At 44.6% G+C, this 27,807-nt stretch overlaps 1 protein-coding gene across 1 annotated transcript in view; it reads right to left on the bottom strand.

The window, feature by feature from the left end:
• Nucleotides 1–27,261, bottom strand: part of PSMD6 (proteasome 26S subunit, non-ATPase 6) — a 45,030-nt gene extending 17,769 nt beyond the window's left edge. Inside the window, 7 exon segments of the mRNA XM_030296154.1 lie at nucleotides 7,103–7,154; nucleotides 8,300–8,439; nucleotides 10,107–10,404; nucleotides 15,384–15,444; nucleotides 19,759–19,956; nucleotides 24,770–24,823; nucleotides 27,192–27,261. Of these exon segments, the coding sequence (XP_030152014.1) occupies nucleotides 7,103–7,154; nucleotides 8,300–8,439; nucleotides 10,107–10,404; nucleotides 15,384–15,444; nucleotides 19,759–19,956; nucleotides 24,770–24,823; nucleotides 27,192–27,261 (873 nt within the window).
• Between the last annotated feature and the right edge of the window lie 546 nt (nucleotides 27,262–27,807).

The following is a 27,807-nucleotide window of genomic DNA, read 5'->3' on the forward strand; positions in this document are numbered from 1 at the left end:
TATATGTATTTCCTCTTATGAAATGCCTCTTTTGCTTTGTCAATTCTTCTATGGAATTTTCTTATTAATTTGTAAGCCTCTCATATCTTAAGGATCTTAACTGTCAAGTGTTGCAAATTTCCCTATTGTTTTACATTTTTCTGGAATCTTCTCAACATAAAAGTTTACCATGTTTATATAGTTAAATTTATCAATCTTTTCCTTTATGGTCTCTGTTCTCACAGTCAGGTCTTAGTAAGATCTTTCCAACATCATGGTTTGGAAAGTATTTAACCCACGTTTCCTTAACTATCTTTCTTCTTCTTCTTTCTTTCTTTCTTCTCTTTCTTTTCTTTTCTTTCTTTCTTTCAGTACTTTAGTCTTGATCCAATCTGGAACATAAGTCTAAAATACATAAAATATTTTCATAATTTACTAGGCAAAAATATACATATTATTCTGATCGTATTTTTCTAATCAGAACTCATTACTTGACATAAGACTTGACAGCAAAGAATATTTGCAGAAGCTCTATCTTAACAAATAGGCCTGTTCTCAATGTCTACCCTCATGCTGATGGAACTCCTGGGAAGTGGCTGCGTGTCACATGACACAGAACTCATTAGGACCAAGTGAAGCCAAAGGAAACCAATTCATTGTCTGGTTGGCAGTTCATGACTAATCTGGCTTATCTCAACTAGATGAGCTGGTTGGGTGAATTCTGTTCTCTTCAGGAGAATTTGAACTAGGAAATTCCCTGGTGGTGTACAGAAAGAAGCAGTCCAGAAAAGCCAATATCTGAGTAAGAATTCTAGAAAGAATAGAGAAACCTGAGAAGACAGACGTCCTAGAACTGAAGGAGACGGCATTTAAAGTTTCAAAGAATCCATTGCACAGACAGCAGTGTGGATTTTTTTTTTTTAGGATACTTCACTGTGCAAACTTAAAACACTGGGTTCAAGGAGAAAATTCTGAAGGTTTTCAAAGAGAAGAAATAAGGTCACTTGGACAGGAATAAGAATCAGAATGATAGGTAGCTTCTGAAATGCAACACTGGTGACCAGAAGTCAATGGGACAAGGCCCTCAAGATTGAAGTAAAATGGTTTCCAGTCTAGAACTCCAGACTCAACTCTTATTCTACAATGAATATAGGGATTTTAAGACCGGCAACATCTCAAAAACTTACCTCCCATGCACCCATTCCTAGGAAGGAAGTCACAGAGGATGAACTCCCCCCAGAAAATGGGAAATCCCACCCACGAGAAGAAGTATCTCTGGGAGGGTATCAAGGTACATCTCAGGATGACAACCTTGCAGGTGACCTAGAGAGCAGCTCATCAAAATTGGAGTAAGGGTAGCTTTTCCTTGACAAGTCTCTCTCTCTCTCTCATACACACACACACACACACACACACACACACACACAGGCACACACACAAGCAGGCACACACACATATACACATGCTCAGTCCACCAGGAAATCTTACTCTAACTCCCAAATCTATCCAGACTCTGACCACTTTCTACCATCCCTACTGTTGTCACCTGGTCCTGCCCACCATGATCTCTTACCTGGATCACTGTGGTCTCCTATCTGGTCTCCCTGCTTCTCCCCTCGCGATCTTCTTGACAAAGCAACCAGCAAGGCATCATCATTTCAAAATTTAAGTTCCCCATTTTACTTGTGAAATCAAGCCCCCGCAGTGGCCCGCAGGCCCTGCAAGATGGCATTTGCCAAAGTCCCTGCTCTTCTTCTCCATGTTTCCCTTCACTCACTCTGCTGCAGGCCCTGCCTGCTAGCCCTTGCCTGCACATACCTGGCATCTACTCCTTGCAGGGCCTCTGCCCTGACTACTCCCTCTGCCTGGAATATGCTGCCCCAAGACACTCTCGTTCCACTCAAGGCTACTCAAATGTTACCTCTCAGGGGGGCCATACCTACCTGCCTCTTTATTTAATTTTTTAATTAATTATTTTTTAAATTTACATCCAAGCTAGTTAGCATATAGTGCAACAATGATTTCAGGGGTAGATTCCTTAATGCCCCTTACCCATTTAGCCCATCCACCCTCCCACAACCCCTCCAGTAACCCTCTGTTTGTTCTCCATATTTAAGGCTCCCTTATGTTTTGTCCCCCTTTTATATTATTTTTGCCCCCCTTCCCTTCCCTTATGTTCATCTGTTTTGTATCTTAAACTCCTCATATGAGTGAAGTCATATGATATTTGGTCTTTCTCTGACTAATTTCACTCAGCATCATACCCCTCTAGTTTCCATCCACATAGTTGCAAATGGCAAGGTTTCGTTCTTTTCGATTGCCGAGTAACACTCCATTGTATATATATACCACATCTTCTTTATCCATTCATCTATTGGTGGACATTTGGGCTCTTTCCATACTTTGGCTTTTGTTGATAGTGCTGCTATAAACATGGGGGTGCATGTGTCCCTTCGAAACAGCACACCTGTATCCCTTGGATAAATAACCTAGTAGTGCGATTGCTGGGTCGTAGCGTAGTTCTATTTTTAGCTTTTTGAGGAACCTTCTGACTGTTTTCCAGAGTGGCTGCACCCGTTTGCATTCCCACCAACAATGCAGAAGAGATCCTCTTTCTCCGTGTCCTCGCCAACATCTGTTGTTGCCTGAGTTGTTAATGTTAGCCATTCTGACAGGTGTGAGGTGGTATCTCATAATGGTTTTGATTTGTATGTCCCTGATGATGAGTGATATTGAGCATTTTTTCATGTGTCGGTTGGCCCTCTGGAAGTCTTCTTTGGAGAAGAGTCTATTCATGTCTTTTGCCCATTTCTTCACTGCATTATTTGTTTTTTGGGTGTTAAGTTTGATAAGTTCTTTATAGATTTGGGGTACTAACCCTTTATCTGATATGTCATTTGCAAATATCTTCTCCCATTTCATCGGTTGCCTTTTAGTTTTGCTGATTGTTTCCTTCACTGTGCAGAAGATTTTATTTTGATGAGGTCCCAGTAGTTCATTTTTGCTTTTGTTTTCCTGGCCTCTGGAGACGAGTAAGAAGTTGCTGTGGCCAAGGTCAAAGAGGTTTTTGCCTGATTTCTCCTCTAGGATTTTGATGGCTTTCTGTCTGACATTTAGGTCTTTCATCCATTTTGAGCTTATTTTTGTGTATGGTGTTAGAAAGTGGTCCAGGGTCATTCTTTTGCATGTCGCTGTCCAGTTTCCCCAACACCATTTGCTGAAGAGACTGTCTTTATTCCAGTGGATATTGTTTCCTGCTTTGTCAAAGATTAGCTGGACATACGTTTGTGGGCCCATTTTTGGGTTCTCTGTTCTGTTCCATTGATCTGAGTGTCTGTTTTTGTGCCAATATCATACTGTCTTGATGATCATAGCTTCGTCATACAGCTCGAAGTCCGGGATTGTGATGCCTCCAGCTTTGGTTTTCTTTTTCAATGTTACTTTGGGTATTTGGGGTCTTTTCTGGTTCCGTACAAATTTTAGGATTGTTTATTCTCGCTCCGCGAAGAATGCTGGCATTATTTTGATAGGGACCCTCCTGTCTCTTTAGAATTTCATTATGTCTCGCTGCCTGCCTTCCCAATCCATTTTACCAAGCTCATTCTTTTTCCCATGAAATAGACTATCTTCTAAAATAATACTTTTTAGTATACTTATTCCTTATTCATGTCTCCCCCAACACCACTATAAACTCCACAAGGGCAAGATTTCTGTCATGTGTACTGCTATGCCCAATGCCTACAACAGGGCCTGGTGCCTAGCAAGCACCCACAGATATTTCCTGAATGAAGGAGTGAATAAATGGGGGTGGAGCTCCAGAAAGGAGTTTCCAAGAAGAAGGAACAGATCAAGTATATAATGAGGTTTTTTTAAATTTTTTTTAATGTTTATTTTTTTTTTGAGAGAGAGGCAGAGCACGAGTGGGGGAGGGCCAGAGAGAGAGAGGGAGACACAGAATCCGAAGCAGGCTCCAGGCTCTGAGCTGTCAGCACAGAACCCAATGGGGGACTCGACCTAATGAACTGTGAGATCATGACCTGAGCTGAAGTCGGACGCTTAACCGACTGAGCCACCCAGGCGCCCTCATGAGGAGCTTGAAAATAGTGAGAACACGTTTATACTCTTGCCTAAAATTTCAGGGGTGAGGCAGTCATAAGAGTTTGGAAAACCATGCCAAAACACATGCAGATACCACACACACACACACACACACACACACACGACAATTATTATTCCAATTGTACCAAAGTTGTACAAGAAAAATGAAATGTAATTCTAAAATACTCCATCATGAGTGACATTTATATAGTTACAAGGTAGGCACTGGGCAAGAATGGAAGGGAAACGATGGTAGGAACAGACTGGTGGGGGGAGGGGTGGTTGGTGGGACTGATGAAGGTGAGGCCAGCCATTGAGAACGGGGCAGACTGCTGTTCTCTTCATCCGCACAGATCCCCTTGTGTTTTCGTCCTTTTTTTTCTCCCACCTGAGAAAAGACTTCAACGACTTCCATTCTGACCTCAGTCAGTACTTTCTAATTGATTAAGTTTGTCTTTTCAGCTTATCTCTTAACTCAGGCAAAAGACCCAGGAGGGCCAAGCATCCAGGGCTGGGGACAGATATGACCCCTCCAACACGAGGGACCACCCAGGCGCCAGGAGGACCCTGCGTGATTGACCCCAGGACCCTGCGTGATTGACCCGCCTGACCTTTCCTGCCCACCTGCACGTACCTACCGGCCATGGCCCTGCAGTCTCCTTATATAAACCGAAAATTATTTTCAGCTCTTTTGGAGACAGTCTTTGAGGCACGAGTCTACTGTCTTCCCGGTGTTGGCCTCACTGAAATAAATTCCTTTCTTGTTTCCCCACCACTTGTCACTCTACCTTTGGCTTTTGTCACTGGTGAGTGGCGGAAGCAGGTCTATTCGGGCCCTGGGGCCACATGCTCCAGCACCCCTGTGCCTGGTAACAAGCCCAGGACCGAACCTACCCTCAGAGAGTCTGAGAACATGTACATCTGGGCGGGGCTCTATCTTCCCTAGCGGGGACTTAAAAGTTACTATTTACAACTGGAAAAGAAGAGGATGTAGCAAAAGCAAATTGCTTAGAAATATGGGGGCCAACCCCCCAAAACACAAGGTGAGAAGTGATGCTCTCCAGATGGCAGGATTCTATTAGGGAGAAGCTGTCATCCAACCCTGTGGTTTTGGTTTTTCAAGATCAATCTTTACAAGCCATATAGGACTTGAATAATTTGAAGAACATATTTAAATATTTGAGACAAGAAGACGAGGCTCTGCTTTTTTGTTTTACTGCCCTCTTTTGAACTCAGAATTGTAAAGACTTTATATCTGCAACTCTTATGTTTCTTCACAGTTATATTACGAGGGTGTTTTTGTAAATGCGTTATTGACTGTGGACACTTCTAGAAACCTGTGTTTCTGGTGGAGTCTCTCCATTGGAGGAATGATTTCAACCCCGCGGTCAGAGAGGTGGATTCCAATAGCAATGAGCACTTTTTTTTCTCGAAGTTTATTTATTTTGAGGGGGGAGGGGCTGAGAGAGAGAAAGAGAGAGGATCCCAAGCAGGTTCCAAGCTGTCAGCAAAGAGTCCCACTTGGGGCTCGAACTCACGAACCATGACATCATGACCCAAGCCGAAGTCTGATACTTAACTACCTGAGCCACCCAGGCACCCCTGCAATCAGCATTCCTGAATGAAAATAATGCACAGATTACAGCGAATGCAGACGACATTTTGGCATTTATACTTGGCACGCTTTTAGTGCTCATTTATCGTACCTCTCACCTCTGTTTTCATACTTTCCTGTGAAGATATATCTCTTGGGTAATTTGTGTGAAAATATTCATTTCTGTAATTTGATGATTTCAGGTGAACCCCAGTTTTAAACAAAACCCAATGTAAATATTGCCTAATGTGATAAAACTGAGAGCAAAAACAAGAACTGTTTCCAAAGAGAGGAATGGATTAACTCAAGTTCATCAGCGAAGAATTAAGAAAAAAAGTCATCAGAGATTCAGATTTGTGATAAGAGCCGGATATATGATCAAAAATTCGTTACTGAGTTAAAGGGGAAAACCTGCGTATATCGTCATTAATACAGAGAAGGCAGTTTCAGTGAGATATGACTAATATATTTTGGGTTCCAATTCTTCCTACAACAGATTCTTTTTTTTTTTTAATGCTTATTTATGTTTGAGAGAGAGAAATAGAGCACGAGCAGAGAGAGAGGAGACATAGAATCCAAAGCAGGCTCCAGTCTCCAAGCTGTCAGCACAGAGCCTGAGGCGGGGCTCGAACTCCCGAACCACGGGATCATGCGCTGAGCCGAGGTCGGAAGCTTAACCAACTGAGCCACCCAGGCGCCCCCTTAGTACAGATTCTTAACCACACTGAAATGGCCAGAGGGTCGGAATTACAGGGGATTCTGTGACTCATGCCATGCCAGGTGCCAAGGCCCTCCGAACCACACGCATAGTCCTGCTCTCCACTCAGCGCACAGGAGACAAATTTCCAGTCAAATCTGTCTTTTTCCTTGCTTTTTAGCACCGTTACCACTAATTGCTAAGAAATCAATCGAACCCTGAACTGTTGCTATGAGTTCGTTGACCACGGCAGCTCTTTGCCCCTTATCGACAACTCATTATTGGACACTAAATCACCCATTCCGTGAATCTCTCTGCAGCCATTAGCTCGATTTGACGGCATTAACTCGTTTTACAGAGAGCCTTCTCTAAGCTTGAAGTTTGGGAATCTTTGTACTCTCACAGAGGGAAAATAAATAGGCATCTTCTTTTAGAATCCTGCTCCGCAGAAATTAGAATGTTTAATCGAAACAGGCTACGGTGAGCCGAGGGCACGTATGCCTTCTTTATTTGCACTGCTTCTGGGGCTTATTTTTAAATCATACTTTCTTCATTTATTATCAGGATCACAAGCGCTTTTCTAGTCGGGCCTGGTTTTATTTAGAGAGCCTAGGAAGCAAGCCCTCCTCCTCCTTCACAGCCTTTGTACTGCGCCTTTATGTGAGAGCATTTGGCTCTGAAAAGGATGTTGTGTCTCAGGGCACTGGATTCTTTCATTCTGAGCAGACCGTCACCTGCTCCCTGTACCGGCCCTGCTGGCTGTTCTTGTGATGAGTGCCATACCCACTGCAAAAAAAAAAAAAAGTTCCTCGTACTGTATAATTAACTTTATCTGCTCGACTGTGTTGGTACTCACTTTTGATTACATGCACTTTGGGGTTTTTCACTGAATTTCAAAGACTTGATGTGAGAGGCCCTGGTCACAACTCCCCTGCCTACGTCCGGGATGGGTTTGCGTGCACGATGATCTTTGCTCCTGCCAGCGTCTTTCCTGCTGGCCAGTTATTAATGACGCCTTATGGGGTGTGTTCTTTACAGAAAGCATCTGCTTGGAGCACACAGGATGTCAGTGTGATTGCAGCATAACGGTCAGCCGATCCAGCATGCTCATTTCTTCCTCACTAATTACACCTTTCCAGAGGAGCATTTTGGAGCCCGAAGAGGGCTTAGAAAGTGCTCTCCTTCCTGGATCCAGTTAACAAGCTTGAGTAATTGATGTCATCAATATCAGTTAGGTTTTTTTTTTTTTTTTGGATTACAAGAAGACACTTGCACAGAGCAGGAAGTGGCAAACGTGTGGGCACAGCACGACACAAGCACGCAACGCCACGGTTAGTATACTGATGTTCTCAACAAGTCTCTGTTGGGCTGCCGCTGTGCGCCCAACTGTGGCTCGTGCCAAATCGTGTGCCAGGTAGGGCTGTACTAATGTAGTCTGGGTTCCGGGGTGCAGAACAGGCCAGTGGGCACCAGGTTCACGGGGCTCACATTCTGGTGGGGGAGAGATGGGGAAAGACACACAAAGAGGGAACCACTAAATACACGGTTCAGACAGTGGCGAGAACCGCGATGACATGAACACATTAGTGGAACAGAGATGCCAAGGAAAGGCTCTTTGGTGAGGTGACAGTTAGGGCAAGACAAAAAGGATGGGCTTGGTTTGGGATCCCCCTTAAAGGACGTTACCTAGTATCAAGTTTCTTGATTCCGTGAGTAATTACCTCCCTTCATATACAGAATAAGTAGTAATGAAAAGGTTTTAAGGCTTTTCCTCCCTTCACTGTTCAAAAACCAGACAGCGACGGGAAAGAGCAGAGACTTGCTACGGCCTTGTGCAGCCATTGGGAACATACCAGGTGAAGTCCGAAATGAAGGGTGGCCACTGTTCCATTCCTGGTAAATTGCTACCTTGCACCTGTCAGTCATGTTACCTGTCATAGCTCCAGTCCCACCCATAGCACCCCTGGGAGGGGCTGATCTTGGAGATGCAGGACCCTGGGTGCCGTACTGTGAATTGCAGGTGGACGTCTACCTCTGGCTGAGGAGAGGTCCTGGCATGAGAAGTTCTGAGCTGAAGGGAAGATACGGGACACTCAGACTTGTGCTTTTCACACCTGGAATTCGAAATGGGTGAGTGGGCAGAGAAACCGGTGTCATGGAAGAGAGAGGATGTGGGGACAGAGTAGCCCTAAGTTCAGAGCAAGCTGAAATCATGAGCAAGGAGGAAGGAGCAGGAGGAAGGGGTTTGTGTCTGTAGAGCAAGGACGTCAGGTGGTGACCTTGGGAAGAGCACAGGGACGGCAGGGAGTGGCTTCACGCCTTTATGTGAGAGCATTTGGCTCTGAAAACGATGTTCTGTTTCATGGCCCTGGATTCTTTCATTCGGAGCAGACCGTCACCTGCTCCCTATACCAGCCCTGCTGGCTGTTGAATGAATATTCATCAGCCCCGTGTTGAGAAGGGACCCAGGGTGCTTTAGGTCCAGAACCAGCAGCAAACCTATGAGGGCAAGCTGTGTTACTGCTTCTGACCTTCCAAGGAGTTCTAGGCGCAAGCCTTGCCCTACCACACCAACCAGCCTCTTTTCTGGAAGACTCAGGAGACAGGACCACATGGCTAGTATTCCAGTCTCCCTCCCTCCCTCCCTCCCTCCCTCCCTCCCTCCCTTCCTTCCTTCCTTCCTTCCTTCCTTCCTTCCTTCCTCATCACAAGTATCCTTACAATAAATGCTAGTCACTAACAGTCTCAGAGTGTATCTCTGCCCCCAGGAAGAGCCATTGGGTAAAAGTGAACAAAACTGTGAACACCCTCACCGTTTCGTCTAGCAATCACTTCTAGCAGCCTGCCCTGAAGACAAACCTCCAGGAACACAAAAACACGTATGCACATGGTTCTACACATGTTATAGATGACAGCACTATTTGAAATTGTACCATATCAGAAACAATTTCAATGCCCAAATATAGGAAATGGGCTGAACAAACTATAGCCTATAACGCACTATGAAATACTGCACAGGAATGAAAAAATAATGAAGAAGATCTTTATGGGCTCTGATGCAGTGATTTCCAGAAACCAAATGTTATCATTTAATAACGAAAATGATAAAGGGAACAAAGGCGGAAAGGCAATACAAAAGGTATAAAGCTGGGCGCCTGGGTGACTTGATGGGTTGAGCATCCGACATTGGCTTAGGTCATAATCTCATGGTTGGGGGGTTCAAGCCCCGCATAAGCCTCGCCACTGTCAGCACAGAGCCTGCCTTGGATCCTCTGTCTCCCTCTCTCTCTGCCCCTCCCCCACTAGTGCTCTCTCTCAAAATAATACACGTTTTTTTGAAAAGGTATAAATTAAAAAAAAAAAGGTATAAATTCAGAGGTAACTGCTAGGACACAAAATGCCAAAGAGAAAAAGAAAAAGAGTGAGTGTCCGATTGTGGTCATCAGAAGAGTCTAGGACACAACCACAGAGCATGACTGTCACAGGGTGCTGCCACCAATCTAGTGGGACATGCCCCATGCGAATTCCCATTTCTCAAGATAAACTTGAAAAACCTACGCGGGACCCCTCGAAATGGCACTGTTTCCACCACCAGCAGATTCAGCAACCCAAAGGCAGGAGAAAGTAAACTTTGGGAAGGAATTAAATAATGAACTTTTAAACAAGATCTGTGGTCTAATCATGGCATAAATCACAACCGTATTGGACTTCTTATTTCTCATTTATACTACTTAGTACTGCTTTCTTGGAGCTTTTCCTGGCAGGGCGCACGGCGTAGGCGGGGAGTTGGAGGGTTTCAGAGGTATTCAGCTCCTTTCTTCTGAAAATCAGCCTGGTGGAGGGTAGGGAGTGCGCTGTTTCTCGAGACTCCCAGCAGAGGGCAGCAGTGCCCACTGAGTCGCGCAGAGCCCCAAGTGTGGAGTCCTCGCTCCCGGGCTCCAGGCCCGCAGTGCAAGGTGGGTCGGGGGGCCGCCCAGGGCCAGGGGGTAATGGGTGCAGGCACTCGATATTAAGAAGAGCGAATGTGGGCTTCTTCCTAATTTCACAGGAGAAAAATCATAGGAAAATCCACTTATTAAAAAGTTGGATGTGACCTTTGAAACCCTGCCCCTGATTTTAGTTACAACGGAAGCAACGGATACAACGGAACACGTGAATAACTTAGTATATTCTTCATGTAGTCAATCCTGTATTGCTTCAGCCCCTACTATGGGCTCAACTCATCATCGCATGTGGTAGGCAAGCAGAACAAAATAACCCGAAGAGGTAGACCCCGGCGGTGGGGACAAACCAAAACTCCCTTAAGAAAAAAAATATTGGGGCCCCTGGATGGCTCAGGCTGTTAAGGGTGGGACTCTTGATTTTGACTCAGGTCATGATCTCATGGTTTGTGGGTTCCAGCCCCGCAGCGGGCTCTGCTGACAGCGCAAGCCTGCTTGGGATTCTCTCTTTCCCTCTCTCTCTCTCTCTGCCCTTCCCCAGATCTCTTTCTCTCTCTCTCTCTCTCGAAAGAAAGAAAGAAAGAAACTTAAACAAATTCCAAACCAAAGAATTTTTTAAAGTGACTTATGATGATCCCAATTGTGTATTTTTAAGATAACGTTTAACCCAAAGGAGAGTAATTAGCATTGACCTGGAGGCTAGTGTCCTTGAAGGGTCAACTCAAACCACGGAGAGTAGACCCTTTCACCGTGGCTGCTTTCTAAGACTTTGTGATTTCTTCATTTCTGATTTTCTTGGTAAATTAAATTGTTCAAACTTACAGGGAAACCTTTATTTTGCTTTCTATTTTGAATTGCCTTAAAAATACTAATAATGGCACCAAACTCATTCAGCATTTACCATGTACTGGGTACTTCGTTAAACATTGGGCGAATATTAAGTCAACAAGTATAATGAGATAAATGCTATCATTTACCCATATTACAGAGGTTCAGAGAGGTTAAGTACCTTGACCAAGGCCACACAGCTAGTCCATGACACTGTAGGATTTGAACTTAGGAAGTCTGAATCAGACCGCGTGCTCCCAGCCATGATATCACACTGCCTGGTGTCGAAGATTAACAACACCATACTCCCCCACCAGCATGGAACCTCCATATGGAATTGCCTCCCTCTCCTTCCCCTGAATTCTGACCTTCAGTCTCCCTACACTGATTGATGACCCCAGGCTTGTGTACCTCTTTCCCGTCTGCAAAGTGCCGTGTTCACGTGAACCTTGACATAGAAGAGAAGAGAATTCTCTTGTTGTCTGATGTGGGTTTTACTAATTCTGAACTTGGGCTCCTACTCTGTGTTGATCATTTAAATGACTGTTTCTGTGTCTTTTAAGTAGCAGCCCAATTTCAAATGTATAGTTTAAAAATTAGTTAATAAAAAAAAAAAATGAATCACCTGAGTTATATCCAGACTCAAAACAGCTGCCCTCTTCCCTTCCCGTATCCCCAAGGCATTTTTGCCAGGCCGTGCAATGGCTTCCCTTATATGTTCCCCCAAACGCCTCTTAAATCTTCTTTTCCATTTCAGTAGCAGTACAAATTCTCCCCCCCCCCCCCCTCAGCCTGGGCCTTTATAACAGCCTCTCAACTGGTCTCCAGACCCCCATTTGTCTCCCAAACTTCTGCCAGATGAAGCTTCTGAAAGCAACATTCTGATCAGGCCATATTTCTTGCGCTGCACTCTTACATGGCTTCCCTTGTCTGCACAATTAAGTACTGAATCCATTAAGGATTAGTCTTTTCACCCAGGCTCCAACTTTTTACTACTCCCCAGTCCAAAGAATATTTCATTCTATAGGCAAATTCATAAAGACAGCAAGTTGAATAGAGGTTCTCGGGGACCAAAGGGAGGGACGGGGGGTGGTTAGTGCTTCATCATCGCAAGGTTACTGTTTTGGGAGATGAAAACATTTTGGAAACAGTGTGAAGGTTGCACAACACTGTGAATGTTATTCATGCCACTGAATGAAACACTTAAAAATGGTTAACGTGGCCAATTTTCTGTTATATATATTTTACAATTTAAAAAATTCAAAAATATACTTTATTCTAGTCCAAGAGACCAATGGCTTCTTCTTCTTTGAACCCCACCCCCCCCCCCCCGGTATTTCTTAGCTTTATACAAGACACAAAACAGTTGTGTCTCCATATAGTCAACTATTTCTGTCTGTCTCTGTCTTCTTTTAATATAAGTTGTTGTCAAATTGGTTAACATACAGTGTGTAAAGTGTGCTCTTGGTTTTGGGGGTAGATTCCCGTGGTTCATCGCTTACATACAACACCCAGGGCTCACCCCAACAAGTGCTCTCCTCGATGCCCATCACCCACTTTCCCCTCTCCTCCACCCTCTGATCAACCCTCAGTTTGTTCTCTGTATTTAAGAGTCTCTTATGGGTTTGCCTCCTTCTCTGTTTGTAAGTATTTCTTTTCCCTTTCCCTCCCCCGCCATGGTCTTCTGTTACGTTTCTCAAGATCCACATATGAGTGAAAACATATGATATCTTTCTCTGACTTAGTCAACTATTTCTTGAATCTTGCAAGGTTTCCTCCTTCCCCCTTTCCTACCTCTGATCAGCTATATATTAAAATACAACTTTCAGAAGGTCTCTAAGTGGCTTTTATTGCTTTTCTGTCACCAGTGGATAACAGTCTTTTCTTTCTTCTTAGTGAGCACAGGCCTTACAAAAGGATGCAGAAATAGCCAAACAAGTTTATTTCGTGGATTCTGCTTTCTAATCAGATGGTCTCTTGTGGGGTATTTTCTCCAAGGAGGTCACCAATGCTCTGGACTGTCACCCCATGCACTGTGGGGCCTTCCCTTTTCAAAAGCAATCTGGCTGGTAGATTTCCTGGACCACATACAAGCCAAATGTCTGAAATTTTTAGTGCTCTTTTTTTTTTAAGTTTATTTATTTTGAGAGAGAGAGGAGGGGGGTGGGAGGAGCAGAGAGAGAGGGAAAGAGAGTATCCCAAGCAGGTTCCATGCTGTCAGCCCAGCCTGACGTAGGGCTCAACCTCACAAGGAATGAGAGTGTGACCTGAGCCGAAATCAAGAGTCAGGCGCCCAACAAACTGAGCCACCCAAGTGCCTCCCATTCTTTTATTTATTTATTTATTTATTTATTTATTTATTTATTTATTTTATTTATTTTTGAGAGAGAGAGAGAGAGAGAGAAAGAGCACAAGCAAAGGAGGGGCAGAGAGAGAGGGAGACACAGAATCTGAAGCAGGCTCCAGGCTCTGAGCTGTCAGCACAGACCCTGACGCTGAGCTGTAAGAGGACGACCTGAGCCGAAGTTGGATGCTTAAACACTTAACCGACTGAGCCACCCAGGCGCCCCATATATATATATTTTAAGGAGAACACTGATTCCATGCATTCAGCTTTATTTTAGGGAAACATTTAGCACCTAATCTGTTTAAAAGGATGCTCTGGCTACTGTGTAACAGCTTTGTCATTACTGAGAGATCTCTAAATATGGGGAGTACACATCTCGAGCGAGACTCGCTCCAAGAGCCCTGTGCTGAGAGGGATGAGGAGGATTCTGGGAACATGGAAGACAGCAACTCCTTGTGTGTTCATGCTCACTCCATCTCTCTGCCTCGCATGGGGTCCTCCTGCCGAAGTCTAAGGGTAGTGGGGTTCGTGTGAAGCCTTCAGCTCTGAGGACTGTCTGGTGGAGAAACCTGTGGAAGTATTTCCCCCCATGCACTGGGTGAGTACAAGAGAGTGGCAGGTGCTGGGAAGAGCTTGACTCACAGACCTGTGTTTCTTGTGAGGACAGTGGACAGGGCTGGTGCCTCCTGGAATTCTGAATGGTGGCATCACTGGTTGATACTCTTTCCTCCTCCTCCTCCTCTCAGATTGCATCTCCTTCCCCAACATGCACATGGAGAAAAACTCATCAGGAGGGCCTATGACTTCTCATCTGTGACACTGACGTGGTGGGGTGACATCTCAAAGAGCAGAACTGCAGCCTAAGATTCCTGTACCCAGCCATCTCCCATTGGGCAGGTTGAAAGAACGATCTCTGGAGATAAGCAAAGGGCCAGCAACTCTGATACCCAAACACTCCTTTCCAAGGCTTTAACTGAGACTCAACGTCAACCACAGATGAACCAGAAGAGAGATCTCCAGATGGGAAAAGATGAATGGAAAGGTCACAACCATTCAACAGGATGTCAGCGCCATTTTGTAACCACAAAGCTGACACTTGTTAAACCTATGTAACAGACACAGCACGTATGTACCAAACTCTAGAAGCTAAAAGCATAAACCAAAAATGATTACAAATTCAAGAGGAACTTAACAAAATCACTATTATAATCAGAGACTTGTAGGATGTCCCCTTAGAAAGCATATCCAGCATGAAATTTAAGAACATAGAGGAATTAGAAAAAAAATACAATCAATAAACCAGAGGTAACTGGGACTTAGAGAAACTTGCATCCATTGAGGAGGGAATACACATTATTTTCAAAGGGACAGGCATATCCTAGAGATATTAGAGACGATATCCTATCATAGAGAAAGAGAAGTGATATAAGTCCACAGTTAAAACTTTAAAAATTCAAAAGCAATGAGATTTTTTCAAAGTTTATTCATTTATTTTGAGAGAGAGAGCATGTGTGTGCATGTACACACAAAGTGGGGGAGGGGCAGAGAGAGAGAGAGAGAGAGAGAGAGAGAGAGAGAGAGATTGAGAATCCCACAGGCCCCACACTACCAGAGCAGAGTCCAATGATCTCATGAATCGGGAGATCATGACCTGAACCTGAACCAAGAGTTGGACGCTTAACCAACTGAGCCACCCAAGTGCCCCCACTGAGATCTTGTAAGACACACTTTCCCGAGTGACAATCCAATAAAATCAGACATAAGTAACTTAAAAATGACTGAAAATATTTCCCATTTGGAAACTAAAAGGGGGCTGCTGCTAACGTTGGATTAAAAAAGAAATCAAAAAGGAAAGTTATTCGCTATCTAGAAAGCGACAGAGAGCAGTACGGAGCTTACAAAACCTTTATGACACAGGGTGACCTATCCTGAAAGTCCAAGGTCTTGAACGCCTTCCTGGCTAAAGACAAAAGACCAAGAGGCATTAAAAACTTACAATTTCCTAAGAAGCACAACAAAATAAATCCAAAGAAACTAGAAAGAGAGATAAAATAAAGGTAAAACCCTGACGTAATAAGGTAATAGAGGTAATAATTAGATGGCGGAGAGGATAAATAAATCTGAAAGCTACTTCTTGGCAAAGACTAGCAAAATTAAAAAACCCTTTAAAATCCTGATTAAGAAACCTCAAGAGAGGTAAAGAGAGAAGATAAGCAAAAATAGGTCAGATTAGAAAGAAGAAAAGAGAAGAAATTTTTAAACATTTTTTTTAAAAAAAGGAGAAAGAAATAACCACAGAGACAGAAGTAACTAAAATGAATTCAGAGATTGAGTAATCATTTTTACAGTAACAGTTTAAAAAACTTGGAAGGATTGGGGCGCCTGGGTGGCTCAGTCGGTTGGGCGGCCGATTTTGGCTCAGGTCATGATCTCGCGGTCTGTGAGTTTGAGCCCCGCATTGGGCTCTGTGCTGACAGCTCGGAGCCTGAAGCCTGTTTCAGATTCTGTGTCTCCCTCTCTCTGACCCTGCCCCGTTCATGCTCTGTCTCTCTCTGTCTCAAAAATAAATAAACGTTAAAAAAAAAATTAAAAAAAAAAAACTTGGAAGGATGAATTCCTAGCGCTATGATCAATTACAGAAATTGACCAAGGAAAAAAGTTTAAACTTTTGAATTATCCAAGAGTAGCTGGAGATATTGATAAAAACATATTGATTCACATGTTTAAAAAAACTAGAGATGTTTGGGAGACGTTAGAGATATTTGAATATGGACTATATATTCAATGGTATTACCACTCATTTTCTTTGCTGTCACAAGTATGACAACACCCTTGCTCTTAAGACTTTTGTGCTGAAGTATTTAGGGATGAATTGTTAGGATATATGCAATCTACATACACACACACGCCTACAGCAATATCATTATACGACTACAGTAATCAAAATGGCATGGCACTGGTATAAAGACAGACAAAGCAAGTGAAGGAACAGACCAGACGGTCCCTATTTACCGCCCCTCCCCGCCCACCATGGACAACTGATTTTGGACAAAGAGACAAAGGCAATACAAAGAATGGTCACTTGTCTGCAAATGAAGCTAGAACTGGATATACATATGTAAAAAAGTGAACTCGGATCTCTACCTTTCAGCACATTACAACCTAAGTCTATACAACTCCCAGAAGAAAACAGGAGAAAATCGTTGATTAAACAGAGGTTTATTAGCTATAACACCCAAATCCATTAAAGAACAAACGTATACATTGGATTTTGTGAAAATGTACAATCTCTGTTCCTCAAAAGACACCGATAAGAGAAGAAAAAGAAAAGCCACAGGGAGAAACTCTCTGGAAAGTGTGTATCTGATCAAAGACTTGTATCCAGATTATATAAAGAAATCTCAAAGCTCAACAAGAAAGCAAACAACCCAATAAAAATGAGCAAAAGACGTGAACAGACGCAACACCGAAGAAGATAGATACAGAAGGCCAATGAGCTCATGAAGAAATGCTCAACACCATTAGTCATTGGGGGAAGGGGGATTAAGACCTCAAGAGACAGCCACTGTTAGAAAGTCCGCACCTGCCGCAGGGTGGCAAGAATGTGAAGGAACTGGGACCCTAACCCACTGCTGGTAGGAACGCAGATGTTAGGACACCTTGGCAAATAGTATGGCACATTCTTGAAAGGTAAACATATGATCCATCAATTCTACTTCTAGTTATTCACTCAAGGGGACAGGAAATAAACATCCGTTCTGAAATGTGTATACAACTATTCCTGTAAGCTTTATTTGTAATAGCCCAAACTGGAAATGGCCCAAATGTACATCAAGAGATGAATGGATAAACAAACTTTAGTGCGTCCATACAATGGAATATGGCTCCTCAGTAAAAAGGAAGGTATACAAACAACATGGATGAATTTCCAAATAATCATGCCAAGTGAGAGAAGTCACTCACAAAAGACCACATATTATGTGATTCCATTTATATGAAATGTCCAGAATATGTCCATATGTAGAGACAACAAATGGATTAGTGATGCTTCGGGCTGGGGGTGGGCGGTGGGGGATAGGGAAGTTGGAGGTTGGTAGATAGACTCTGAGGTATTGTTTTGGGGTGATAAAAAGGTATTAAGATCGACCGTGGTGATGGTCACCCAGCCCTAGGACTTTACTAGAAATGAATGCATTGCACTTTAAATGAGTGAAATGTATAGAAATTATATCTCAATTAAACTGATATGCAAATAAACGTTGCCCTCTATTGTCTTAACAGGTACAAAGGGACAACATTGTATAATCCCGAGGTCTCAGCTTGTTTGTTTGAAATTATGCTGGAATTCAATTCCACAAGTGCAGGGAATTTTCAGTGGTTTATCAGCTGCTGATAACCAGGTTATCCAGGTTCTGAAACCTAATAGGTATTCAATAGATATTTATTGAAAGAATAAGGAAATGAATTAGAAGCACTCCTTCTGGCAAACGCCTCTGAAATAAAGCCCACTTTTGGTTGCAAGGGACAATCGTGGTTTCAGCTCTAGGGTCAATGGCCAACTGGAATCTCAAAATTCTTTTTTTTTTTTAAATTTATGTATTTAACAAATTTTTTTTTTAACATTTATTCACTTTTTGAGAGGCAGAGACAGAATGTGAACAGGGCAGGGGCAGAGAGAGAGGGAGACACAGAATCCGAAGCAGGCTCCAGGCTCTGAGCTGTCAGCATAGAGCCCGACCTGGGGCTCGGACCCACAAACCCTGAGATCACAGCCTGAGTGGAAGTTGGACACTTAACCGACTGAGCCACCCAGGCGCCCCTGGAATCTCAAAGTTCTTGTATTTAAATTCAGCATACTGACCCACCGATGAAGGCAATGGGCGCCCGAAATTTTCAATAAACAACAGGCTATGACGTCCCCCAAATTTTGGTGATCACGATCTACTGTTTTGGTCTTAACCTCCAGGGTCGGTCTCCACAGTCACTGTACTAACTCAGGCTTTGTGGTTGTAAGGCACAGAAACAGACTCTGGGGGACTTAAGCAAAAGAGGAAACTCGTCTGAAGGAGGTGTGGACCCCCGAGGGAGGCCAGAGAAGCCTGCGGAACTGGTTTCTGGTTTCATTACTGGAGCTCTGGCCAGTTACTTCAGAGAGTAAAAGTTGGGATGAATTAATTGCATCGTCTGCTCTTCCCCAGATTACTTCTCTCAAGATTCAAAAGGGGGAGAATCCAAACGGGTCCCACTGGTCCCAATCTTGTCCCCGGCGAACTATCATCCTGGCTCCTCCAGGACCACGCCCTTTTGGGGAAAGTCATTCTTCAAAAAGGTAGCAAGGTGCGTCACTAGTGGAAGAAGGGGACAGTGCGGGACAGGGGAGGGCAGTGGTAGTCATTGCCGTCAGCTCCCTGTTTGGGGCCTTTTCAAGGTGATCAGTCCGTGTGTATGGGGTATGACTTCACTCATGTTCTACTCAACAAGCTTGGGTGTGAAAACTGCCTCATTACGTTGTGAACTCATAGTAACAGCCAAATTATAAATAACGCCCGCCTCGGAAGGAGGCACTATCTGACGGATATGGCAGGATTTCCACTAAGCCATATTGGGCACAGGAGTACGGGGTGGTGAAAAGACTGGGGCCCCAGTATCTAGGCGGAGGCCTTCTCCTCCTGGAGCCAGGTGCCCTGCTTGCTGGTCTGGGGGAATCTTTTCCCCTCAGGTTTCCTCACTTCTGCCCTCCACCCCTCCATTCCTGTCAAGAAATTCAACTTCCTTCCTTTCTCCTAAGGTAATTTCTAAATAAGCTTAAGCTTTGGGGGAAAAAAAACTAACAGGTAGGAGGCTGTTTTCAGGGACTTGCTACTTAAGACTCTGAAGACAGACCTCTTTGATCCCTGGCTTGGTTTTCTAGGGCTGTCATAACAAACTACGGCAGACAACGTGGCTCAAATAACAGAGATGCGCTCCGTCTGCGTTCTGGAGCCTGCAAGTTTGAGGTGGACGTGTCTGCAGGGTTAATGACTTCTGAGTCCCTTCTGCTTGGCTTGTGGAGGGCTCTCTTCAGTCTCCTCATGGTCTCTCCTCTCTGTGTCTGTGTCCTAAACTCATAGGGACACAGGTTTTCTTTGCAGGGCCACATGACCTCCTTTTACCTTAATAACCTCTTGAAAGGCCTTTCATCAAATATAGTTACATTCTGAAGTCATGTAGGGGGTGAGGACTTGACCATATGAATTCTCAGGGGACTAATTCAATGGAAACACATGGCGAGAACCTTGGTGCAGGGATGGAAGAAACACAGCGAGGGCAATGCGCAAACGCATATGCCTCCAGGAGTCAGCTGGGGACACGCTGTTAGAAAGGCAACGGTCACTTGGCCCCCCGACCTCTGCTTCATCCTGGTGCTGCTTTTCTGCGTTATCAGCCAAGTCAGGGGGCTGCACGCGTGTGTGATGTGGTTGATGCCTGTGGGCTGTGAATTTAGAGGAGGGTGTGGCAGGGGGGTTGAGACTGGGTTGTCCTCCCAATACACCAGAGTCGTTATGCCCGAAAGCCTCACAGAAACGATGTGCAAGTCTGTCCAAAGCCCCATTCACTGATTTAACCAGAGAGACTCTAGGGCACTTGGGTTGGCTGGCATCCACCCATGGCCCGTTTTGGGGAGCAAACTGTTACGGACACGGGGCCTGAGCTCAGATGGCTTGCATCTGAATCCTGGCTCTGGTGCTAATGGACTGCGTAGCCTTGGAAAAATTACCTCTTTATGCTCCTTTCTATCTATAAAATGGGCAACAAAAGCCCTGCCCGACCCTAGTGCCACCACGCTGGTCCCTAGTGATGTTGGACGAAAAAGGCTTAGAACGGGGCCTGGTACCTACTAAGCGCCCGGCAAACGTCAGCTATTGTAAGTTCTGGGGCGGCCAAACAACTGTGAAATCTACCTTAAAAATTCATCAGTGGATGATGTGGGGAACGGTTTTATCCTCAAAGTTGCTATACAGAAAGAAATGAATATCTCTTTAGCTAGCTGAACCCCAGATCTGTGAGGACCCAACCCATTTAAAATTAGAGTCCTTGGAGGGGCGCCTGGGTGGCGCAGTCGGTTAAGCGTCCGACTTCAGCCAGGTCACGATCTCGCGGTCCGTGAGTTCGAGCCCCGCGTCAGGCTCTGTGCTGACGGCTCAGAGCCTGGAGCCTGCTTCAGATTCTGTGTCTCCCTCTCTTTCTCTGCCTCTCCCCTGCTCGTGCTCTGTCTCTGTGTCAAAAATAAATAAAAACAATTAAACAAATTAAAAAGAAAAAAAAAATTACAGTCCTTGGAGCGGCCCCGACAGCAGGCACAAGGCTGGTACTTTATAACACACAACGGTCCAGGACCATCGCTTTGCCCCTATAGACTCTTGCTTTACACACATTTCTAGCAACCTTGCCGCTCGGGTGTTTCAGAAGTAGCCAATTAGAAAGTAAAGGAGGGAAATGCTTAGAAGCAGGCACACTGACAGTAGCGAGAGGTGACAGCTGACAGTTTGTCAGCTGGGGTAGAAGCAAGAAAATTAAAAAGCAGACCAAAGAGTCCAGCAAGGCTCAATAACCCCCAAGGGCTTCGGAGCACAGCACGGTGATTGATGTTCTCAAGGATGACCCAGGGACCTGAGTTCCTTGCTGTGGTAACGGTCTCTGCATCCACTGGGCTGCCCGAGCCAGAAAAATCAGCACGGTCCTCAGCTCCTCTGTCTCTCTTTTCTCCTAAATCTGCTCCATCACCAAGTCCTATGAATTCCCTCTTAAATGGGTCTGGAGGCTCTGGTGCCGGACAAAAGGAGGGCTGAGGTCCTGGGATATTAACACATGGTTCCCCATGCTCTGCGGCTACTACTTTATTATTGTTTGCTGGACAAGCGCACAAGACGTTTCATCTGGCCTCCCTGCCTCCAGTCTCTCCGTCCGAGGACGATACAATTGAGGTGCAGGGCACACACTCCTACTTGTCCGGTACCTGTCATGTGTTAAACATGGGCTCATCGCTCTGTTCAAATTTTAAAAAGGCGCCCCTTAACATGGGCACAAAGTCACCATTTTATTTTACTATTTAAAAAAAAATTCTAACGTTTGTTTATTGCTGAGGGAGCGAGAAAGAGAGAGAGGCAGAATCTGAAGCAGGCTCCAGGCTCCGAGCTGTCAGCACAGAGCCCGACGCGGGGCTCGAACTCACGAACCGCAAGATCATGACCTGAGCCGAAGTCAGATGCTCAACCGACTGAGCCATCCAGACGCCCCTGAAGTTATTTTAGAAAATAAGACTAAGTATATGTATTTGGAGTGAATTAGAGCAAGTAAGGTCGTTGCTTCAGTGAGTCAGACTCCAAATATCAGTGTCACTTCAATTGTATAAAGAACGAGGGAAAACAGACAGAGGAATGTGTGTGGTGTGGAACAGACCTTCATTCCTCACTGTGAATAGAACAAGATTTGGTTTTCTGTTTCTGTATCTCGCTTTCTTCTTCTCTTCCTATGCTCTCCTGAGCAGGAGGAAATGTGAATCTGGTGGCTTTTCCGCCCACGGTGTCAACTCTCTACATTGTGGCGGCACCGGGTGTCTTTTGGGCACGCTGGCTTTGCCGGTGACACAGGGCTCAGATGTGATGGTCTCCTACTGCGGAAACCAAGGAGCTCTCTGTGCAATGATGCAGCGTCCACGCTCACATCTGGGGTGAGTGGTCTTTTCTCACCTTATGTGAAGCTGAACTCCAGGAGAGCCCTCGACACCAAGGTCACAAAGACCTTAAGATCCGCAGCCTAAGAGAATCCCTATTCTTTTCCTTTCATTCTAACTCTGAACCGAATGCAAATGTATTAGCGCCTTTAATGTAGGCATCCCTAATGACCAGCATCCTCCTGGTGCCTAGGTGGATAAAGTGCCTTCCAATTATGAATCTTCAATAGAGCATTTTTGCCTCCGCTCTGAAGCAATTTGCCTTTTAGCTCAAAAAAACCTACGAATACGGTGATTAGTTGACCCCATTGAGGTATGCACTTGTTCTGCCCTTTGTTAACAACTGCCAGTTGTTCGCAAAATACGACTGCCAACACACTTGTCATCACTTCTGTCGCCGGCGCACAGACTTCTACCTTTGGTTTTCCTGCTCTGACCGTGGGTGCCGGGAAGTTTCCTGCACTTGCTCAGCTCCTCCCTGATCTCAGGGCTCGTGCCCTTAGATCAATAGTGCTGGGTGATTGTGTTCTGAGACTCCCTCGGTCCCCAGGCGGCACCTTGGAAGGCCATGTCGCACTGCCCTTACACTGTGACATTTTCCCTGCCATATCTCAGAGCCTCGAGGCACATGTCATGGAATGTCACAGAGCCACGTGAGAGCACAGCTTCCCCGCCAAAGCAGAGCAGAGGGTGGGCACGCTTCCACGGGCAAGGCAGCAACCAAGAAGAGGAGATTTTATTCTTTTTTTACAAAATTTTTTTAACGCTTATTATTTTTGAGAGACAGCGAGCGAGCGAGCGAACAGGGGAGGGACAGAGAGAGAGGAAAACACAGAATCTGAAGCAGGCTTCCAGGCTCTGAACTGTCAGCATGGAGCCCGACATGGGGCTCGAACGCCCGAACTGCGAGATCATGACCTGAGCCGAAGTCAGAGGCTTAACCGACTAAGACACCCAGGCGCCCCAATATTTTATTCTTAATGTCTCTTCACCCACCGCCCACTCTCTGCCTTGCCTTGATTTCCCAGGATGACGCCTAGTGAAACTCGAACCATATTCTGTTTTATTTTCATCTATGATGTGCTCACATTCGGAACAAGAGACGGAGAGAATGAGAACGCTTTTCTTTCTCTCTCTTTCTTTCTTTCTTTCTTTCTTTCTTTCTTTCTTTCTCTCTCTCTCTCTCTCTCTCTCTCTTTCTTTCTTTCTTTCTTTCTTTTTCCCAACTGTTTGGGCCAGTTTTACATTTATATGGAATAGAAATTAATGCAAATAGAATACTTTTGCTTGGTGAGGGGATTAAGATTACAAACTTCCCGTTAAAAATAACTAAGTCCCAGGGATGAAAAGCACAACCTTGGGACTATAGTCAAACTTTGGTGACATAAGGTAAGTACACTTACCGTGATAAGCACTGTATAATGTATTTGTCAAATCACTATGTGGTACACCTGAAATTAATATAACATTGCATGTCAACTACACTTCAAAAAAAAAATGGAAAAAACTTTTGCTTTGAATTGCCAGTGTTTTCTTTTTTTTAAGTGTGGCTTTTGACCTAAATTGGTCGAGTAATTGCATAGACCCAGCTTAAATCACGTTCAAACTTTGCAGACAGTTATAATGTAACTAGTTTTTGCGTGTCGCCATGCATAATTTTTTTTTTACCGCTCTCTTCCCTCTTTTTGCTGAATTTTCTTTTCTGATCCTTTTATAAACAATCTACAACACATGTGAGCAATGCCCGAGAAATATGCACTCTGCCTCCTCTGAATGCTTGGGAACACAAGGGAAATAGACTCTTTTCATAATGTATTCCAAAATATATTTAAAAAATAAAAAATGTTTTAAAAAACATTTACTTTTTTCATTAGACTTCTTGCCATTATCCAAGAGAAGGAGATTAAAATTGTCTGTAGTTCTACCTTCCAGAGACAATCACTTTCACCATGTTGTTGTAGGGCAATATAATCTCTTATAAACAGAGAGAGTTTGGTAAAAAGTTTCTGCAAATTTTTAAAGTCAAATTTGATGGTAAAATGAAGTCCAGATTTGGTAGCAGATTGGCACCGTTCCAGCAAGCGTTCCGATGATAATATTATTATTATTATTAATGAATTAACTCAAACTGATTTCTGAAAAGCTGAGGCCAGTTCTGATGGAGCTGTCTGGGAGGATTACCTAAATACACAATTCCAAGCGGCTAATTACGGCGTTTATGCTAAGTGTTCTGTAATGAAGGTGGGAAAGCTTAACCTCAAAAGAGCAAGCTAAGAAACAGGCAAGACGACTAGATTTGTATAACAGAAGCAGAAGCTGATGTTCTCTAAGAAATGGTCCCTTAGGGAAGTGTTTTAAAAGATCCTTCTTCAACGATTGTCAGAATGCATTTTCTTTCATATTTTTGGTGGATGCTTTCCTTAAGAGTAAATATAATGCCCTCTTGGGAAGGGTGGACACATCACCTTTCCTTTGAACAACTGGAGAATGTCAGCTTTCCTTTCTTGGTGCAATTAAGGCAGCATATTGCAAAGCTGAACCTTGGCCATAATGTGATAGGAAGAGAGCTAGCCTTTTTCCATTTTGTGCAGCCGGGGTGCATACATGCCTCCTACGATGGGGGCTTCTGCAAACAAAACCAGAGGTGTTAGGAGAGGTTTGCGGACCAGAGACCGTTCACCAATATCTTTTGATGGAATTCAGTAGCCCGGTCGGGAAAAGAATGCTGGCATTTTACCTATGTTTTCTATCTTAGTTCACAATGCCACCATTAGTTTATGGGGAAAAAGAATAAACACGACGAATATTGTTGCCCTGGACTTAACCTCCAAATAATGTGCCCCTGGGTCAGTGTCTAGGTCAAGATTGTGACTCAGGACTGGCTCCATTTGGGAAGCTAGGAGACACAGCCCCCGTTACTACAAAGAGGAAATTGAAGGGGCCTGTGGGCTCTCTGAACTGTGCCCGTGCCTGATTATGTCACACGTTTATAGACACCAACATTGCTGCCTCTACGTAATAGCTACTCTCTTACCAGGCGCTCCAGTGAAGCAACTCTCAGCATCCCACAGAACAACAGCACCCAAGAATTTGAGTGTGAACCCAACTGACCAGCTTCAGCAGCACATAACACAAGCATAACTGGGATCCCACACAGCTGGGGCTCTGGGCCGTGTCAAAGAAACAGCAGTCTACCAGAAAATGCACATCAAAAGCCAACAAATCTTGCTCAGGCTCACGAGAAAACACTGAATAGCACGTTTCCCTTAAAAAGCCTCCGGAGGGGCGCCTGGGTGGCTCAGTCGGTTAAGCGGCCAACTTGGGCTCAGGTCATGATCTCGAGGTCCATGGGTTCGAGCCCCGCATCGAGCTCTGTGCTGACAGCTCAGAGCCTGGAGCCTGTTTCAGATTCTGTGTCTCCCTCTCTCTGACCCTCCCCCCGTTCATGCTCTGTCTCTCTCTGTCTCAAAAATAAATAAACGTTAAAAAAAATTTTTTTTAAAAAAGCCTCTTGAGGGGCGCCTGGGTGGCTCAGTCGGTTAAGCGGCCAACTTCAGCTCAGGTCATGATCTCGCGGTCCATGGGTTCGAGCCCCGCATCGAGCTCTGTGCTGACAGCTCAGAGCCTGGAGCCTGTTTCAGATTCTGTGTCTCCCTCTCTCTCTGCCCCTCCCCTGCTCATGCTCTGTCTCTCTCTGTCTCAAAAATAAATAAGAACATTAAAAAAACTTAAAAAATAAATAAAAAATATAAAAAATAAAAAGCCTCTTGAGACGACACTCCTGCCGGTGACGTCTACCCAACGCTGTCTTCTCTCTCTCCTCTTCCGAAGAACCTTCTGCCCACATCCAGACCCAGTGGGTTCCTCTACCTCAGCTGTCCCTATCCTCACTCCCTGCCTTATTTCTTCATTATCTGGACCCGCTTATCCTCTCTTGCTTTATTATTTCTTGGTTTTCAACTCTCCCACGGATAGGATTCAGCACAACACTGTAGAGTCCGAAAACCTGTGACCAGCCAATGAAGAATCCAAGAAAAACTTTCCATTCTGATGGAATTAGTACGGACAAAATTATCAGCTTATGGAATTCTGGGCACGCCTGCCTCCTGTAATTGTTTGACAAGGCCAACATTCTTTTCTCCCATCTACTTGCTCCCAAGACTCTGTTCTTCCAGGGAAATGCCATATTTTGCTTCACACGCGTTCATCCTTCATATCCCACCTGATGCGTCCAATAAGCATCGTGTGCCATGTGCTGGGTTACCAAGATGCATAAGGCACATGCTACAATGGTAACATACACAAACAGCTAGTAGAATCTGTACTATGTTCACCTTTATACACGGAGGACAGGGTTAAAATACGGTATAAATTACTCCGATGTGGAGAAGCTTCCTAAAGAAGGAATCGGAGTTAGAACACAAAGAACATGGGAGGAAAAGGTGTCCTAGAGAGAAGGAAGGGCATTTGCAAAAAGCTCTCTTCTACAATCTAACAAGAACAAAGAGGGACAGGATAATTATCTTCAGATGTTTGGTGGGTACCCATGTGGAAGGCAGACTAGCCTTGGTTTGACTTATTTCAGAGCTGAGAAATGGGATAAGCAGGAATCAGAGAAGCCAAACTCACTCAATCTGAAACAGAATTTTCTTATACATGCAACAACCTTACAGCAGTGATAATAATAGCAAATACTTATATGATATATATTATATACCAGGTAGTGTTCTAAGTGATAAATATCCTTTATGAATAATTACAGACATATGTAAGATTAATTCCCATAACTACCCTCTGCTATCACCAGCTTCGATTTATGGCTACAAAACCTGAGGCACAGAATGTCAGGTATCGTACGTAAGGCGCCCCAACCGGGAGGTGGTGGCCCCTGGGTTTGGACCTGGGCCGTCTGGCTCTAGCATCTGTGCTCTCAGCCACTTTTCTACACTGCCAATGCAAGACCACAGTTCCCATCACCAGAAGTTTCCAAGTACGGGTTGGGTGGCCCTTCTGCAGGCGTGCCCTAAAAGAGTTTTCCACATCGAATGGGAGGCTAATCTCCATCGCTTCAAATGCCCCTTTCTCCTGGCACTCTGTGAGGCTGGTAACTCATCCCAAATCTTCCTGATAGACTCCTAACTCCTAACCATACTTCTCACAGCCTCCTTTTTCTCTTCCCCAATTCAAGAGCCAGACCTACCAAATCAGTCCTAGTTGCATGACTTTCCCCCCATACTCTCTTGTTCGCTCCCAAATCTTGGTCACACAGATCAACTCAGAGTTTCTGGAAAAGCCTTTCCACCTCGTTTTCTGCCTCTCAGCTTCTTTCTTGTATATCCTCTCCCTGTCTCCCCGACACCCTTCTTTAACCACATCACCAAGATCCGGAAATCCATCTGGTGAGGATGGCATGGGACTCTGAGACTGTGAGGGGGAGAAGGTGGGCCGGGGGCTGGGGGATACGGCCGGCCATGCATGCAGGAGTGTGGCCCTTTCCACGGCAGTATCTCTTTGTGGACATTGTACCGTTGTGACTAAAAGCTCCTCAGGTTTTGAGAGCAAAGCAAGAGGAGAGAGGAAGAGGAAAACGTGACCTCTGTGTGCCAAGCT

Source organism: Lynx canadensis, chromosome A2 (genome assembly GCF_007474595.2).
Source record: "Lynx canadensis isolate LIC74 chromosome A2, mLynCan4.pri.v2, whole genome shotgun sequence".
Taxonomy (NCBI): domain Eukaryota; kingdom Metazoa; phylum Chordata; class Mammalia; order Carnivora; family Felidae; genus Lynx; species Lynx canadensis.